The 18854-nt window shown below is 35.4% G+C and overlaps 3 protein-coding genes across 3 annotated transcripts; 1 reads left to right on the forward strand and 2 right to left on the reverse strand.

Moving 5' to 3' along the window:
• The first annotated feature begins 234 nt into the window (after positions 1 to 234).
• On the forward strand, positions 235 to 1463 carry LOC105122913 (lamin-like protein). The gene is made up of 2 exons (XM_011022294.1): positions 235 to 441; positions 584 to 1463. Exons 1-2 carry the CDS (start codon positions 255 to 257, stop codon positions 928 to 930), a joined length of 534 nt encoding a protein of 177 aa, XP_011020596.1. The 5' UTR covers positions 235 to 254; the 3' UTR covers positions 931 to 1463.
• Positions 1464 to 1824: 361 nt separating this feature from the next.
• On the reverse strand, positions 1825 to 8971 carry LOC105122914 (pleiotropic drug resistance protein 1-like). Its single transcript, XM_011022295.1, has 24 exons — positions 8491 to 8971; positions 8230 to 8350; positions 8059 to 8147; positions 7878 to 7962; positions 7615 to 7774; positions 7418 to 7494; positions 7117 to 7170; positions 6933 to 7023; positions 6525 to 6826; positions 6116 to 6397; positions 5695 to 6011; positions 5425 to 5585; positions 5222 to 5325; positions 4985 to 5141; positions 4777 to 4890; positions 4585 to 4691; positions 4160 to 4492; positions 3694 to 3984; positions 3522 to 3605; positions 3281 to 3414; positions 2931 to 3158; positions 2628 to 2799; positions 2287 to 2541; positions 1825 to 2191 (listed from the first exon to the last, which is right to left on the reverse strand). The coding sequence occupies exons 1-24, from the start codon at positions 8811 to 8813 to the stop codon at positions 1934 to 1936; spliced, it is 4299 nt and encodes a 1432-aa protein (XP_011020597.1). The 5' UTR covers positions 8814 to 8971; the 3' UTR covers positions 1825 to 1933.
• A 6004-nt stretch (positions 8972 to 14975) lies between these two features.
• On the reverse strand, positions 14976 to 17671 carry LOC105122915 (putative receptor-like protein kinase At1g80870). Its single transcript, XM_011022296.1, is given in 2 exon segments — positions 14976 to 15813; positions 15815 to 17671. Coding segments are annotated over 2 exon segments (2100 nt in total). The 5' UTR covers positions 17378 to 17671; the 3' UTR covers positions 14976 to 15276.
• Positions 17672 to 18854: the final 1183 nt, after the last annotated feature.

Here is an 18854-nt window from a genome sequence, read left to right on the forward strand (position 1 = left end):
AATATATATTAAAATATTATTTTTAATTTTTTGAAAATTATTTTTGATATTAACATATTAAAATAATTTAAAAATATAAAAATAAATTGTTTTTTGTTTAAAAAATCAAATTTTTAAAGCGTTAGCAAGATTTTGTTAGATCTTATAAGGGAGGAATGCCCTGTTCAATTATTGTAAGAAAAGTGGGCTCCATCATCCTCACTCTCTTTTAATCTTCTTTCTTAAAAAGAGAAAGCAAGAAAGCAACGGCAACAATGACAAGGGACTGCACAATGGTGTCCAGCTCAGCTCAGCTTATCTGCTTCTGCTTCTTCATCCTCTTCACTGCCACCGCCACCACCGCTACTGACCACATCGTCGGTGCTAACAAAGGCTGGAACCCTAGTATCAACTACACTCTCTGGGAAAACAACCAAACCTTCTATGTCGGTGACCTTATCTGTAAGCCCCCCCTCCCTTCTCTCCTTAACTCTATATACGCGTCAGGTGTGTGTTTATACTGGATCCATTTAAGTTTGGCTAGAAGATGAAGACCCAGTTCTCATTTATAGTTGAAGTGTTCACTTTCTTTTTGTTAATGTAGCTTTTAGGTACCAAAAGACACAGTACAATGTCTTCGAAGTGAACCAGACTGGGTATGACAACTGTACAACAGAGGGAGCCCTAGGCAACTGGACTAGTGGCAAAGATTTCATACCTCTTAACAAGGCCAAGAGATACTACTTCATTTGTGGGAATGGGCAATGTTTCAATGGCATGAAGGTTACTATCCTTGTTCACCCTTTGCCGCCGCCACCATCTGGTAGCATTGCTGCTAATTCGACACCCTCAGGTTCTGCAGCTCCAGTGGTTTTCCATAAGGGATTGGTGGGCTTAAGGGCTTTCGTCTTGGCAATTGCTTCAATTTGGTTTGGATCTGGTTGGATCTAGTAGTAGTTAGTGATTTAATTCGTCGGTCGAAGCTTGGTGGAGCTGTAGTAATTTTGTTTCCCCCCTCTATTTAATCAATTTTTTATGGAATTTAATCAATTTTATTTATCTTTTATTCTTGGCTGAGAACAACTTGACGGCATCATCGAAAAGTTCTCTCTAATATATATATATATATGGAAGCTCTGCTGCCTCTGCAAAATAACTCATTGCATTCTATTTATAGGAAGAAGTAGAGAAACTTAGCTAAACAAAGGAGTTTTCAAACCAAGTCACATATGTGGTCATGTGACTGATCATCAAAAGGTGAGCTACTAAGATACAAGTAGGTGCACCAAAAGAATCAGACAACTTCTATTTGTTCAAGACACATCACAACATGAATTCATTCCATGCTTTGTTTCGTAAGCAGCAACAAGATTCATCTGCCCTGATGACTTGTCATTGCCATACTCAAGCTTGAGTTTGTGTCATTCGAAAGTACTATAGATAGACACATGATTGAAACATCCTACTACAGGATATTAGACATGTCCTGTTGTTATAACTTAAAAGCACCACTGGCTTGAGATGATCTGTAATTCTATTTTTCAGTTTCTGTTTTTTTTTTTAATTTATTTAATTTAACTAGATTTTCTATGTGATTCTCTATTGTAAATTAACCAATATTAAAAATGATTTTCCTTTTATAGATCATTACCATTCAGAACATAGCTGTGTTCAGTCAGATGGTTCTGCAACAACATTTAAGGTAGTCTACCTATAAAAAATGAGATTGAGAATGGAATTCTGAATTAACACTCTCAAAATGATTTGAATATCTTCACTTTTATCAAGTATTGGTGTGTATATGTATATATATACATGTGCGTGTGCAGGTGGTAGCTGGACATGTTTCTTCTCTTAAATTCTTATCTGATTATAATGGGGATAGTACCCTATAGTACAAAAAACTATACAGAGAACTTTTGATAGCTGAACTAGAAATAATTTTGCAGATATCTTATCGCCTCTGGAAATTGAAAAACTTAATGGACATGATAAAGGTGAGTCCAAATACTGTGGCAAATCCAAAAACTGCTGCTGCGGCAACTCCTAAAAGTTCATGTTTGAAACCGAAATGGTTCCTGACAAAATCTTCGACTGTTTCCTCTGTATCAAGATTTTCCTTTATATCTCCATACTGTGAAGAAATTAATCCATACAAAGTCCATGAAACTGGGCATATCCAAGCATACCATCTCCACCATACAGGAATCCGCTGTTTAGAGCCAAAGAAGACATATAGATGAAGAAAAATTAGTTCTCGTGCTGCTAGAATGCAGTAAGGAGAAGTTGTGAGTAGAAATCACTTACAGGTCTTGGGATTATAAATCCTGAAAAGAGATTCCACACTGAATAGAATGCGGAGGAAACTATGGATGCAACGTGTTGGTTTGGTGTTGCAGCAACAGTCATCATGCCATAGAAGGTGAAGTATAACAGTGTGAAGAACATGAAGAACAGATACCAAAAGAACTTAGCAGTAGTCCATTCAAATCCAATCATGGCATAGACTATTAGACCATATACCACAGATTGGGTGAAAATATATGGAAGCTCAATCAGGATCTGTAACAAAAAATGGAAAGAAACTTAGTCTCTGTTTAGATTTCATAAAATTGAAGTTCGTATTTGTGCTGTGGGAAAGTTTGTACCTGTGCCAATGCATATGGCATGGATGAATACATTCCAGCAGCTTTCTCCCTGTAGAATACAGTTCTTTCAACAGCCACAACTGGCTGTACAGAGGATGAATTTTGGATTCCGAGGAAGATAATTGCAGCATACATGGAACCCATGGCATTAAAAAGATCTTGTTTCTTTTTCCTGTAATTTAAGACAAGAACTAATTTAGAAGGCAGACAAACTTGGAAGAGTCTGGACTTTTGTATCGTTCTAAGTAGCCCTGTAGCAAATGTTCAGGAATGAAGCTTAGCTGGAATGAAGATGTAACTTACGTTTTCGAGCCGAGGTTCCAGAACATTGAACCAAAAATCAAGGCTATGGCGATTGTAAAGAGAAGTCTTACGGCAGTATAGGAAGGATTACGCCAATATGACCAATGTTGCTTCCATAAACAAGCCAAGCATTGGACCAAAAACGACTGCGAGTACTGTGTAGGAAAGAAGAGGTCCTTTGAACCAGGAGCAGGGGTGCTTAATTCCTGAATACGTGCTTTGTTTCTCCTGAAAGATACGGCCACATATCAGAGAAATTTAATTGCTAATTTAAGAGTCAAAGACATTGGTATGGTAATGCATGATTTTCTGTTTTACGTGGTACCGAAGGAGCTAAGAAGTGAATTTACCTGTATAGCTCTGAATTTTTATATATAGAAGCAAAATCTATCCCCAATGCTGCTTCATGTCCTAAAGAGGTAACATCTAACATCCAAGTTGCTGGGTTATAACCATCTCTAATCTTCTCAACTCCCTCAATTCCCTAGACAAAGAAATTTGTGTAAATTAGCAAGAAGGTAATATGGATGAAGATTCAAGTATATATATATATGTAGCGCTTGTATTATTTCGTAAACCATCATTTCTCACCTCAAAATACTTGATCAACTGGCTAGAATGTCGACCCAATGGCCCAACATATATCTCTTGTCCTCCGCGCTTCATTAGAAATAGCTGCAATGTCATGTCAAGTGTGTCACTGTTATGTGGAGAAGAATTGACAACAAAGGAGCAACTCTAATGTCCTGCTAACATTTCTAACCTCATCAAAAGATTCAAATATGTCGATGCTTGGCTGATGGATGGTGCACACAACTGTTCTTCCTGTGTCCACAGTGTTCCTAACCGTTCTCATAACAATTGCTGCAGCTCTTGCATCCAAACCTGAAGTAGGCTCGTCCATAAATATAATAGAAGGGTTCGCCACCAGCTCAACTGCAATGGTCAGCCGCTTCCTTTGCTCAGTAGACAGGCCACTTACACCAGGCAGTCCAACTAATGCTTGCCTCAATGGATTCAGTTCCACAAGCTCCATGACTTCCTCGATGAACATCTGCAAAGCAATTTTGATCGAAGAAATTAACACAGCTTTTCAAGGTTTCGTGTAATGGATATCTAAATTCTAGTCCATGGAGCTGTTGTTATCTCAAACTAATGACCACAAAATCTCTTTAGGAGAAACATGAAACATAGAAGCCTAGCACAGATATGAGTAATGGAAAGCCTACATTTCTGGTTTCAGCATCCACTTCAAGAGGTAGACGAAGCCAGCCTGAGTAGAGCAGGGATTCATAAACTGTAACGTGTGGAGAATGGATGTCATTTTGCTCGCAATACCCTGAAATTCTAGCAAAAGTTTCTTGTTTCTTGGGATGGCCAGAAATTGTGATGTTTCCTTCAATATATCCCCCAGTTTTCCTACCAGCCAGAACATCCATCAGAGTGGTTTTACCAGCACCGCTGACACCCATTAGGGCTGTGAGAACACCTGGCCTAAAAGCACCGCTCACTCCCTTCAAAAGCTCCAATTTATCTTCAAGAATGCCCTGATTTTTCATTTCCTGCAAAGTGCAGATTGGAAATAAGATTAGACTTGCTTCAGGACAGTATTTCCAAAAATCAATTTGTCTCTGTGTCACCGAACTAATCTTACTTGTGGCATGTCAACCGAGTACTTGATCTCATCAAAGGTGATGGAAAAAGGTTCAAATGGTAGAATCATTCCTTTTTGCTTCTGATTGTTAGCCTCAGAGATGATCTCTGGTTGTTGTTAAAATTCAATTAGCAGCAAGAAAACATTGAACAAATTTCCTTACCAGAAAACACATATTAGTTCAGTTATTACCTGTATCATTTTGGTGCCTACTTCCATGTTTCGATAATTGAATAGCTCCTCCAGTTACTCCTGGTTTAATGCTTTCAGAATCCTTGGATATAACAACCTGAGACTTCCGAAATGCTGCACAATATTATTTGCAGTACATAAAAACATTAGCCTCACTTAGTATATACTTGAAAAGAAACAATGAACTGGATAGGGTAAAGGTACCCACGGTTCAGGAAAGCAAGAGCCAGAGTGTAGCAAACGTTGAATAGTATTGTGAATCCCCCCAATGCACCTACTCCTATCCAATACCAATATGCATTCGTAACGAATCCACGCGATTTCAGAACTTCGATTCCCAGTGGTTCGACTGAGTTTGGGAGAACCTTCAGAATAAAAGTACATTATCAGTTGATTGTTCAGATATTAATTCATGAATATAGAAATGGCTAGTTCAGTGATTTACATGACTCCAGCTCTTCCCAAGGAACTCATTAACTACAATTGCATTCTGTCCATACATCAATGGTGAAATCCAGTAACCCCATATCCACCATTTCTTTATCTCACCTGTGGCATTGAACAGGAAATATTTAGCACATTATAATTAGAAGGACTAATGTTGATAAATAGATTAAACTCCAAGACAACCAAAGTAAGTTACCATACCGTGAGACAAGACAAAGCCACCCAATGCGAATAGTACGAGCAGTGCAAATGACCCAAAGGTGTTAGCAACAATCATGCTTCTTCCTAGTCCACCAATAAAACGGAATAATGCAGAAGCCATCTGGCTCACAGCAACAAGCAGAAGATACTGTTTGAACAACCTGCAGAAAAGATACAGCAGTTTGCATCAGCTGAAACAGAATAAATTTCTTTATAAGTTATTAGAAAATGTGTCTAGATTTTTTTCCTTCTGTTTATAACTTGTGTTACCTTCCAACATTAGGATCATATCCGATTACATAATATGTGAGGGCCACCCAAATAGTGGTCTGTATGAGTGTGACAGGAATTCTAAGGATCCATGAGGGAAGAGAAAATGCCCATGAAGGATAGAATAGGAGGTCCCTTTGCTTGTAAAACACAGGAAGGCTTCCTATGGTCATGGAAATCTCTGGCATACCGATAAACATCATCAAAGCCAAGGAGTAGAACAAGGCACCCGAATAAACTCCTCCCTCAGATACTGAGTTCTTGTGCATTTCAGTCCGAAAAAAGAGTGTCATCGCAATTATTGACATCATTGTAAGCTGGTATGGGAAGAAAAAGTGAGAACAAAAAATAAAAAAATCACAATCGAACGGACAACCTTTTTGAAGAAAAAACCAGAAGAAAGTCAGCAGACAGAACTCACTTGAGCGAGCTTGAAGAAGTAGACAAATGAGTTCCTTTTCATGAGAAGCCATTCTCTTGAGAAGCAAGCCTTAAGCAGCTCCATTTTTCCAACGCCATACTTTCTAGTTTTCAAAGCAGCCGGATGACTCTGGGACTTTTCAAATGGAGTTGAAAGCGCATCTCCAATTCTACATCCGACGTGGAAAGACTGAAAAGCTTCAGCAAATTCCTTAACCGTGACAAAACTGTAAGGCTTATCTTTATGCATCCAATACTGCTGCTGATCTTTCCTTGATGTTATCTGCAATGAGTTATTTTTCATCATCTGTTAATGACATCCTCCTCAACTAAATGCAACGCTGAAGTAATATCCATTTATGTACTGGCATAATAAACGAGACGCACAAGACCACCGTTTCATTTCTTACTTCTTGCAAGAAATCAGCCACTCCTTTTCTTTCGGGACACTTGAAGCCCATAGATTCAAAGAATTGAAGCACATGTTCGCGGGGACCCTGGTACACTATCTGGCCATCAGATAGGAGAATAATGTCATCAAAGAGATCGTATGTCTCTGGTGCTGGCTGGAGGAGTGAAATGACAGCAGTTCCATTGAGAATGTGAATGGTATGTTTCAAGGAATTCACGATCTGGAAAGTTGTTGAGCTGTCCAAACCAGTTGAAATCTCGTCCATAAACAAAGCCTTTGCTGGCCCAACCAGCATCTCACCTACAATTTGATCATTGGAGAGTTTCAATAACTTAAATTGATGAGATGGCTAATGGAAATCAAAATGATATTTTGGAATTGAAAAAGGATTAAAGATGGTTCTTACCAGTTGTAACACGCTTCCTTTGTCCTCCAGAGATCCCCCTTACCATTTCACTTCCTACTATAATATCTGCACAGACTTCTAGTCCTAAAATCTGTGAATTTATTAAAAGAAGGCATTAATGCTTTGAAATGGTTTGTATTAACTTGCAGAATGTCTATTGAACTGAGGTGCATTGTGCTATTACCTTTATAATATAATCTGTCATCACACTTGTCTTCTGACCTTCTGTTGCTATAGCCTACACCACAGAAGACACAGAAAACCAAAATCAATTGCCTTGAAACACAACTTACTGTCAATGGCAATTTTCTTACAGTGCTGCGATGGCACTTGACTAAAAAAAATGCCATGTTCATGGTTTAGTCTCAAGATTCCTTGCAAAACCATTTCAATAGTGGCGTGAGGCTCGTTTTTCTCGGAAGAGAGTATTTTTTTTGTACTTTACACCATACTTAACTATTGCTCATTATGATAGCTTCTCTCACCTTCATGAAGACATCAATATCAGGATCAGGCTTGATGCTTGCTTCTTTCTCTCTTCTTGATAACTCTGCTAACATCTCTGCAGATTGCGAGGAACTCAAATGATCAGTCTTCATACAAAGACAAGGGTATCAATCTCCATGGCATATTATGAAGTTGATATCAAAAGAAGGGAAGGGAAATTAGTTATTAAACTAACCATAACGATGTCCAACCCCTTGGCATCTTGCAGCAAAGGCCAAAGTTTCCCTTACAGTCATTTCTCCTAAATGGGTATCATATTGACTTATATAGGCAGCTGATCTCTGGGGTACAAACTCATTCATCCCATGACCGTTGTATGTCACCCTACCGGAGAACTGCATAAGAAAAATTATCCCGAAAATGAGAGGATGAGGAAGAGACACAAGGGAAAACATTCACCTACGAAAGATGTAAATAAAAAAAATCATCAATCACCACCTTCAGATTAGGATCAAGCTTTCCGGCCAAAGCCAACAAAAGAGTTGTCTTTCCAGAACTTGGAGGACCCAAAAGTAATGTCATTCTGCAACCAGTATGTCAGAGTAAATAATGAGAAAATTTCTAAATTTAGAACTAATAAACTCTATACAATATCGGTTTCAATTCTAGCTTGTCTCACCTTGATGGTTTGATGATTCCACTAACATCCTCAAGGATGGAAACTTGTTTCTTTTTACTCGGAATGATGTGAAGATAGTTGAAGAAACCCTTCAAAGTTGAAAGAAAAATGTGAGGTACAAGAATGATTTAATTGAAACTAAACACATGACCAACTTCTGCAGAAGCCTACCTCTGCAAAATCAACGCAGAAGTTAATCATCGATGGCAATGCTCTGCTTCCTTCATGAGCTTCTGCTTTAATATTTAGATGCTCGAATCGAACTTCAATTGTGGGGAGATCAATTCCAACTCTAAAATATCAAGAAACAGTAAAAAAATTATTACTGGTAATATATCAAGAACATTATGAAGCCAAAACGGGGTTCCCATGCCCTTCTGTAACTAATGGTGCTTTTGACTTTGGAAAACATATGTACAGCCAAAAGCTTACCTTTCAATGCGGCTCTTGAGTTTTTTCAAGAACTTCTCATTATCTTCTTCAGAAACATCGATCAACCTCTCGAGCAATCCCTTTCTTTCATGAATCCCAAGATTTTGAATGTAGATTTCATTGGCACCTTTTGATGTAGCCAACAAACCTTTTTGTAAACGATTGAAAGTAGGTAGTCTCTCAATAGCAGCCCATTTTAGAGCTTCTTCATCATCTTCATCTCTTGAAGATTTTGAGAATGCATCTGAAACATTGTTTGTCCATAAAGAGGAGCCACCTCGTTGTAAACTACATGCTCTATAAATATCATCTGCACCTTCCATTGCTGAAAGATCAGAAGTGCTTCTTGGAGCCTAAATTAACTACAGTTCTTTTGGTGTCTCTTTCTAAAACTCGTTACAAAGAAAACTACTAATGAGACTTCTTGTGTGGTACTGAGTTGAAAAGGCGCACAAAATGAGAAGGGGAGTTCCTTGAAACACTGAATGCGAGGAGTTGCCTTTATTTATACTCATATTAACACTATTGCTTTCCACATTATTGCCCGCCTGTCCGAAATTGTCATAAGTGGTGGTTTTTTTCAAGTTTTTTTAAAATATATTAAAATAATTTTTTTAAAATTTTTGTTATACCTACAATTTAAATAAAAATAAATAAAATTTTTACGAACCTTCACTAGAATCTACAAGCATCAATTTTTTGAGCTCAACACGAATTATACACTCCAATGATATTGGCAGCTCATGTATAGTAATCTTGACTCCATAATTGCTCTGTCATTCAGTGGATAGATTCTTAAGAAAATCTGCGTGTTTTCCCCAACAAGTAGTAATCTTATCTCGTTTTATATACATGTATATAAAAGGAAAATTGAAGAGAGTTACCCACAAAAAAAGAAATTGTCCAATAAATAGCATGCATCTATATCCAAGTTTCAAAGTCAAATAGGTCATACTTGGTACCCGGTTACTGTTCTTGAAATAACCGCATCTGTAAAAAGTTGTGGATTTGATGGGTTGAAAACACGTGTTTTTTTTTTAAAAAAAATATTTTTTATTTAAAAATATATTAAGATAATTTTTTTATTTTTAATATTAGAATATTAAAATTATTAAAAAAATACTAAAAAAATATTAATTTAATTCTTTTTAAAGTAAATATACTTTTAAAATGCATCTAAAGATAGAAGTTACCACAGTCCTAAACAAATTTAGGAAAGGCTTGAGTTTTTTTTTTAATTTTTAATATAAAAATATTAAAATTATTCAAAAATACTTAAAAAATATCAATTGCTTTTCACAACAAATATATTTTTAAAAAAGCATTAGAGTGTGTTAGGTTTTATGCTTAAAAAACACTTTTCAAGATTTTTGAATGTTTTTACTTTAGATGAATTTTTTTATTATTTTAAATTATTTTGATAGAATGATGTCAAAATTAAACTTTTAAAAATTAAAAAATATATTTTATAAAATAATTATACCCACACCACAAATAAAAAGCCTGCCTGTCGGCTTCTTCTTCTCCTCCTTGTAACTTATACTCCTTCCAAAAAAAGAAAAAAAATATTTGACTTTGACTTTATTGGAATTTTCAGTTTATAAGCAACGATTATTATTATTATTATTATTATTATTATCTTTTATATCTGTGCCTTGCCAGCGCATAACACTTCATTGTGTAAACACCGTTCCTTAAGGACACCGTCATTGATGCCATCATCTCTGTTGGTCGAGAGCATGCGGTGTGGTGACAATATCAGTGAGATCATCGCATTGACTCCGAGCAAAGTTGACCAGACAGCGTACGATGATCAATTGCACGATCCCTCGCGGCTGCATTTGAGATTCTAAAATCGTATGTATTATTTGTGATTTAAAAAAATATATATTATTAAGGAAATTTTATTGAATTATTTTAAAATTTAAAATAAATAAATAAACTAATATTTATTTATTTTTAAAGAAAACTATCTTAAAATAAACAAATATTAGGGTCTATTTCAAGTTGTTATAGAGATAAGACGAACAAATATAGCAACACATCCAATCCACGGTGTGGGTTTTTATTTTTTATTCTTGTGATGGATAAAAAATATTAAAACAATATTATTGCAAGTTGATCTGGATTAGACAATTCATTTCATCATCTTGACTTTTTTTTTTTTTTTTAGATTAACGTGGGTGTCCGGGCCAGCTTGCGCGCACCACGACTAATCCCACGGGCCCTGAAGTTAACGACCATGTAAGCCTCCAGTGACCATCATATGAGTAACCAAAGATTCGAACCTGAGATCACAGGGGGAGCAAACCTCTTGATCCCAAATCCTTACCACTTGGCCACCACCTAGATGGTTATCATCTCGACTTTTTATCATGCCATGATCAGGACTCAACAACATTATTGCAAATTAATCTGGATGAAACAATTCAATTCAATTCAATTCAATTCAATCCATGGCACCTAGCGTGCCAATGATGACCTTTGATCATGTCATGATGCCCCTTTTATTTTCCCAGCTTCTTCGTCTTTTAAAATTCTTGTTCTTGGTACAAAAGCGTCAGCAGTTACATCAGCTATGAATCCAAGTGATCAGCCATCACCGATGATATATAGTTTTCAGCTTGCGAACTCCGAATGGGATTGCTTCTTTGGTGGCTATAATGATAATATGAAAAATAATGGTCAATCGGAAAATTGACGACGGCCATGGATCATTTGATTTTCATCGAACCCTAGTATCCAGGGAGACTTGGAGGTAATTTTCTATAATCCAAATTACTCAGAAAATTAAATCTCTTTTAATTACTTCTTTGAATTCATGTTTTCTCAAATGGGTTCAGAAAGCATCGGCCTTTGAATTGATCGAGACCTTTCATATATATATATATATATATATTGATTATGATAAATAAAAAATATAATTCCAAACACCTTTTATTTTGTCTTCTGGATTTTTTCTAGTGGTAGGTAATCACCATGTTCTTCCTCGTAAACAAAATTAAGCAAGTAAATAAATAAATAAATAACAATAATAAAAAAGAATGATGATCTTGTAATAGTCCCGGCCGCCTGCAGCTTTTATGCAGACGATAAGTCATATTGTAATGGAAAGATAACGCTCTTATGATATTGGTTTGGCAATTGATTGGCTTTATCTTTGAAAATTAGTCAGCATAAAAAATTATATAATTGAATCCGTTCTGCACTAAAGTGATATTTAACTACACCAACTCCAAGGCGTGGTCTCCCTACAAATCAGTTAAATAAACCTTGGATCTAGGATTTGATCCCCCCCTTTCTCAAGTTTGAAATCTAATCCTATTTGGTTTTGTATTTTAAAATTATATTTTATTTTAAAATAATATTTTTTAATATATTAATATTAAAATAATTTAAAAAAATTATTTTAATATATTTTTAAATAAAAAACAATTATAATTAGACTCTCGAACATCCCTGAATACCACCAATAACTCCTACAACCAGATGACAAGAGTTGTGTAAAGATTGATTGAGAGCCTGAAGATGAAGTTTAGTTGAATCAAGATATTCTAGTTTAGTGCATTGAAGTTGAATCAAGATATTTTAAATAAAGACATTTGACTACACTATTAACAAAAAAACAAAAAGATGATATCATAGAATTTGTTAAAATATGGGTTAAGTTGAATAATGTAATCTTAATTAATAAAAAAAAAGGAGAAGAAAACAATTGTTTTAATTTTTCCTAGTAAGAGGAAGCCACAGCATTATTTGTGCAGTTTAACTACTATATTGTTTTTTTGAGAAAGTCGTTATATAAAACTGCAACGCTAAAGAATCCCTTATATATATATACACACACACACACACACACACATGGTCGATCCAAGACTCTTAATTGAGAACCCGTTTTCCCTGTACCTTAACCGTTTGTCACAAATACGAAACAAAATCCACCTTCTCACTTTCCAACTCAACTACATTTTGACCCTACGGGTTAGTTCCATGTTGACTCTTTATGTATATATATATTTTATAATAATTTAGGATATGGGATTAAGATAATTTTTTTAAAAAAATAAAAAAGACTAATATATAACCAACTAAATATTAAAAAATAAAATTTTAAAAAAATATATGCTAAAAAAATAAAAGTCCACTATAATTAACTTTCTAAACTTGTAATCTCGGTTATAAAACTGATTTAATATTATAGAAGACAAACATGAAAAATTCATGAAGCAAATTCTCAATAAACAAAATGTTAATGGATAAAATAAAAAAAAATAATTAAAAATCACAATAAAAAGAATGGGGACTAAACTTTTTTGTTAAATTTTTTCAAAACTTGTTGATTTTATTTGTTAAATCTTTATAAAAAATATAATTTTGATATTCCTGTTGAATAAAAAAATTAGTTGATCCGGATAATCCTGGTTAACTTATTCAACCTATGAACCAAGAGTTGTTTGGGGTCAACCCCCAGGTTGGATCTAAAAACCATGATCAAAAGAATAATAATTCAATTTCTTTCGTTAATTTTTATTTTTTAAAAAAACTCATTTAAAATTTTTTTTTTTTGTAAAATTTTGACCAAAATAATATCATTTTTATATATTTGTAAAATAAAAAAATTAGTTTTCAAGGTAATCCTGGCCAATTCACCTAACATGTGACTTAAGACTTGCTCGATCGATCTCCAAGTCGGGTTTAAAATTCATAATTAAACAAATAAGCACATAACTTCTTTGTAATTTTTTTAAAAAAAAATCCGTTGAATATTTTTGTTAAGCCAAGCTGATCTGGGTAGTTCCCACAGCTTGAATTGTTGATTGTGACTTACTGGTTTCTGCCTTTCTTGGCAATTTTCTGAAAGTATCTTCCATACCATCATGATTTGGATATATGCTGACAAAGTTTACTTAATTATGGAATAAAAAGTTGTTTGCGTGTTTGTTAGGCTTGCAACAGGCATTATTTCTCTTCTGTTTGTTTTCCCCCTCCATTGATGCACAAAGTGCAGGAAAGCCAAGTCTGCTATGATGTTTGCTTTTAAACCTGGCAGGGATGGATTATATAACATGAAAACTTTTATCAAATATGTTCATATCTGACGGAAGGCTATTGGATCGAATGACAAAGACAATATGAATTCCATCTCAATAATATCAAATTAGATCAATATTATGAACAACAACATCTAAACTCTCAAATTGATTGATGTTTGATAATTGAATAATACAACATTGAAGGATCATTTATTCATACCAAATCCAAGAATGAATCCTGGACCCAACAGAAAATTTCCCTACTTTTATTATTTTAGTATCAAATGAATACCTGAAACCCGATTGAGTCTGGTCCAAGCATCAAATTCCTTTCAGTTTATAGGTATTCAATGATAATTGCAACAAAGTCAATGTTCATAGGGTTTTGCCATTTTTTTTAATATATGAATCTCTTAACGCCTAAGGAAAGGAAGGAGGATAAAAAAGCACATGTTATAATGGGCTGAGTTCAACCAAACTCATTTAGCAACAAAGAATATTGGGCTTTCAATTTTGATTATTAATTTTACTATTCATACCAGTTTACAATGCTCCCTCTTTTTTTTAGTTGTTCTTCAATTATATATTTAAAAATTATACAATTTATGATTAACTCAGCCAAAAATTTAAATCCATTCTATAATAATTTAATATTTTAACTAGAGTTCATGCAATTTTTTTTTTATTTTTTTTTGCAGTTGAGAGCTCTGAGATTTTAAGGATTAAAAAACCTTATCCATATTATTCGTTGCGTTAGATTCCAAATGGAGAGCAACATGGTGAACAAACTGTTGTTGTGAGAAGGGATGAGACGGAACAATACGATATCGTATTGGAGATTTCCTTGTGTTTTCTTTCATTGCGTGAACTACTTCACTGGCCTTGTTCTTTTATTACATGAACTACTTTACTGGCCTTGTATTCCTCCACCTCATATAGCAGCAGGCTGCAGGCCATGTGATATGCCCTTGTCATGGAACCGAGCTTTTTCCCTCTTAAAAGGAACAAAACAGCAATAACACAGCAAGCAAAAGTTGATGATTTCTTAGCTTTATTAATCCATGATCATGACATGTCTGGCTCCTCACGAGTCAACAAAGACCACCGAAATTAAAGGAGCAATCATCTCTAGTAGCTGCCACAGAGATCAAGGGATGGTGAACCTGATTTCCCTTGGTTATAATCATATTTTGTTGTGGACCAACACTCATAATTATGTGCTTCAAAGGCAGATGATATCCACTAATGCACAAGCGCATTCAAGCTGGGTCTTCAAAATGGTCCCTTCTTGTTCTTGCTTTAGTTTTCCCTGTATGAAAAACAGGTAAGCAACGTAGCTACCAGATTTGTTTGTTTCAGGCATAATTTCTTACCCTTTAATTATTACACGCAAGATGACCAGCCAAAACATGCAGCTTTCAAAGGCTCATGGAGACAAGAAAAGAAAAAAAAAATGGTGGTTAAATGCTCGAACTAGATTGATCAGCTACTAAGAACACAATGTGTTACCAGATCTGATGTACATATGATGCCTAAGAAAGATAGAAACATTAACCTGAGCCCGAAACATTTGCATATCCAATTAGAGACAAGGAAAGCAAAATCCATTCATCTGATGTACATATAGCATTGTAGACTCGAATTAAGAAAATACCTTCACATCCATAATGTGTTATCAGATTACAGCTCCAATCCTATGTACCACTCGGTAAAAACATGATCAATGGAAGAAAACAAAGAATATGTACTGAACCTACTCTGCATTAGATTTTTGTTTTCTCCTTGACCTACTAAACAATTTGGAAGGTGGAGAGGGAGAAAATTCGAAAGGAAGATGCGGTAGATCCATCTCCCCTTTCAGAATCTTAACTATCTCTCCAATATCTGGCCTCAATTCAGGCATCCTCTGCAAGCATGTCAGCGCCAAGTTTATACACAAGCTTGCCTGCTCCTTATTGTGTTCATCCTTCATTCTCTCATCTACAAGTTCTAAGATGTTCCCAGTTTGAGCTAACTGCCTGCACCAACTTATTAAATTTGCCTTTTCAAGCTTCATTGGTGAAGCAAGAACATGTAATGGCCTCCTACCGGAGACAATCACGAGGATTAGAACCCCTAAGCTGTATATATCGGCCTTCTCCATCAAGTATCCACACCCACCATATTCTGGCGCAACATAACATAGAGTGCCTCTCATGCTTGTTGTGCTGCTTAACTCACGACTAAAAAGATCCCCGCTCCACATATCACTTCCAGCAGATTGCACGTTCTTTTTCTTCCATCCCCAATTTCTTTCGCCTGTGAAAACGAAACCTGCGACCGAGATCAAAATGTGGGATTTTAAACCCTTTTCTCCACTTTGTTTCAAGATTCTTCAGCTTACTACCCTTCTTGTTAATCTCATCCAAGTGCTCTTCTTTCCACCACTCTTGCATCTTCCTATTTTTCTTCCGACGGTTTTTCCTGCCTCTAGATTCTTTCTTCTCGAATCCTCTAACAAGATTTTCAAACTTGAAATCTTTTAATCGTGGAGGTTCATTTGCATCAACTAATTTATCTAATGCGACAGAACGACGCATTTCTGTTCTTTCAGGAGTACTTTTCTTTTCATCTTCCCAGTCCGGATTTGTTGATGGGCAAATTTGGCTCCCTATCCACTCCATAACATAATCTTTACTGCACAATTCACCACTCCCATCCTGTCTCCACCACCAATCCTTTCCCCATTGTTTACTACTAGCTGAATCGTCAACAACAGAGAAGCTATTACAATTCAACTCCTTACTATGATCATTACTACAAAACTCATCATCATACGGCACAAATCTACAATTCCAATCATCCCCACCAATATCAACACTTGAAACCTCCTTCCCCTTCCCATTCCCTACCTTGACATCACTCTCACCCGCAATACTGGCGTTATAATTCAAAGAATTCAAGTTCAAAGCCTTAACATTATAACATGTTCTACTGTTTTTTGACGAAGAAGAAGCTTGTAAAGCAAGAGCAAAGTCTACCTCATGACAACTCTCTACGGGGGTACCAATCGCTGGTGTTTCTGGAGTCAAATTCCCTGAAAGCTCTTGACTCTTCCTTCGCTCTTGATCCTCAACAATTATTAGACTAAACAAATCCACTCCAAACTCCCCCTCCACCTTAATCCTTGATAACCCAAAATCTGAAATCTTTGCTCTCATATCAAAATCAAGCAAAACATTGCTTGGCTTAACATCCCCATGAATCACTGGTGGGTCACATCCAAGGTGCAAAAACTCAAGTGCTTTTGCAACATCAAGAATGATATTAAACCTTCTCTCCCAGCACAGACTCAAATGACCATCCCCAAAAAGCAATTCTTGCAAACTTTTATTTGGCACATACTCGTAAACAAGTAAGCGCTTGTTCTTTTCAACACAGTACCCCAAAAGAATAACCAAGAAAGGTGATCTTAAACCACCGAGAATCTGCAACTCATTCTGAAACTCTCTCTCTGATTGTAAAGAAAGAGCATCGAGTCTCTTAATAGCATATAACTTGCCATCCCTTGCAATGCCTCTAAAGACTGTAGCAGAACCACCCTTGCCAATAATATTCGCATCATCAAAATCATTAGTGGCAATCTTTAACTCCTTGTATGAAAATCTTTGAAGCTTTAAGGGAGCACTGGAGTCAAAAGGGATGGTTCTTGAACGGTTGACAAGGGTGCACCAGAGATGGTAAACAAAGTAAAGAATGGTAAGAATCAAAATCACAGAGGCTGAGATTGTGAGTGTCAAAAACAAGATCCTGGTTTTGGTTAAGAAACTGGGTCTAGGATGGTCAAAACTTGGAGACAAGGGTCTTGAAGGCATGGTTCGGTAGTTTAGAATTCGGGGTTTGAAGTGTTAGCAAGCTAGTTTGATCTCAAGATTTGGTGAGGAAAGAAAATGTGTTAGATGGGATATTCTTTTCCTTTTCTTCTTGGAGTGGGGATAGTGTTGAATCCTTGGATTCATTTTTATTATTTTTTGCAGTTTTTGCTGCAAACTGTATCCAATGTTGTAAATTGCTTTACAGTTGGATAATCAAAGTGAAATGATAATGTTGTTTACAGTGATGAACTCGAGTCCTTGACAATGATAATAGATTCTTAATTGTTAATCCTAGTGATACTGTTATTGACTGATCATTTTCCTTTTTTAAATAACAAGTGATTAGGAAATTAACCATTGGGAAAAAGATAGTGCATGGAGGGCCCCAAGATGCTTTTCACTAGAGAGGAAGTTTGAGCAGACAAAGCCCTGAGCAGGAGGGAAAAGATAAAGAAAATGGAGGCACATAGATTACAGTGACAGGAACGAACAATTCTTGTCCCACGCGCTGCATGGAGGAGCGTGTATTAGGCATGCGGTGCTATGCTCTTGGACCTTGGTGGTTAAGATATCAAGTTCAGAGACTGCATTCACATTGCGTTTCAGCGTGTATTCGAAGGGGTTTGAAAAGTGAATTTTATCTAATATCTTTTAGTATTTTTTTATTTTTTTTTTAAAGATCGGGAGGCCCTTTTTCTACTTCTTGCATTTTTAGCTTTCATTTAGCATAATTAAGCTCGACTAAATTGGAATAAATAATTGTATTTTTTTCTATAATCTTGAAATGGCATTTCTAAAAGTGGAAAGAAATTCCATGTAAAAAAGCAACCTTTTGTGTTTTACTAACCTCGTTATCGCGTTGAACTTATGCTTTCCCATTCCAATTAACGGATTAATTTCACTACGTGTCATTTAAAATGATCTACCCTCTTTCTTTTTCTTTTAATGTTCCTTTTTTCTGAAAAAAAAAAGGAACCTGTTATCATATATAGCTATCATACTCGAACAAAGCACAAAGTTTGGAATCATGGGGTCAATCTTTGAATTTCAAGTCGGTGTGGATGGTAAATAATAATAATAGTAATAATAATAAATAATAATAGTAATAATAAAAAGGTTTTCAAGAAGCATGATACGATGATAAAAAATTAAAGATTTATATAGTAGATTTAAAGTTCAAGTAAAAACATGTATTTTTTATAAAAATTTAGAATAATCAAAGTTTTAATTATTTATCTGAATCTATAAAAATATATTTATTAGAAGGTGAGTTTTTTTTTCAAATTTTAAAAAATAAATAATATTAAAACTAAATTCCATTAATGTTAAAATAACACCAGGGTTCAAAATAAAGTTAGAATTCATGCACATTGGCTCGCATAAATTGACGTGGATATGGTCATGAAGTGTCCCGATAGCTTGTTTCCTCAGCAAATTGCCTCCGTCAACTTTAATCATGATCTCTTTGTGAAGAAGT

This window comes from Populus euphratica, unplaced genomic scaffold, assembly GCF_000495115.2.
Source record: "Populus euphratica unplaced genomic scaffold, PopEup_1.0 scaffold8.1, whole genome shotgun sequence".
NCBI classification, from domain to species: Eukaryota; Viridiplantae; Streptophyta; class Magnoliopsida; order Malpighiales; family Salicaceae; genus Populus; species Populus euphratica.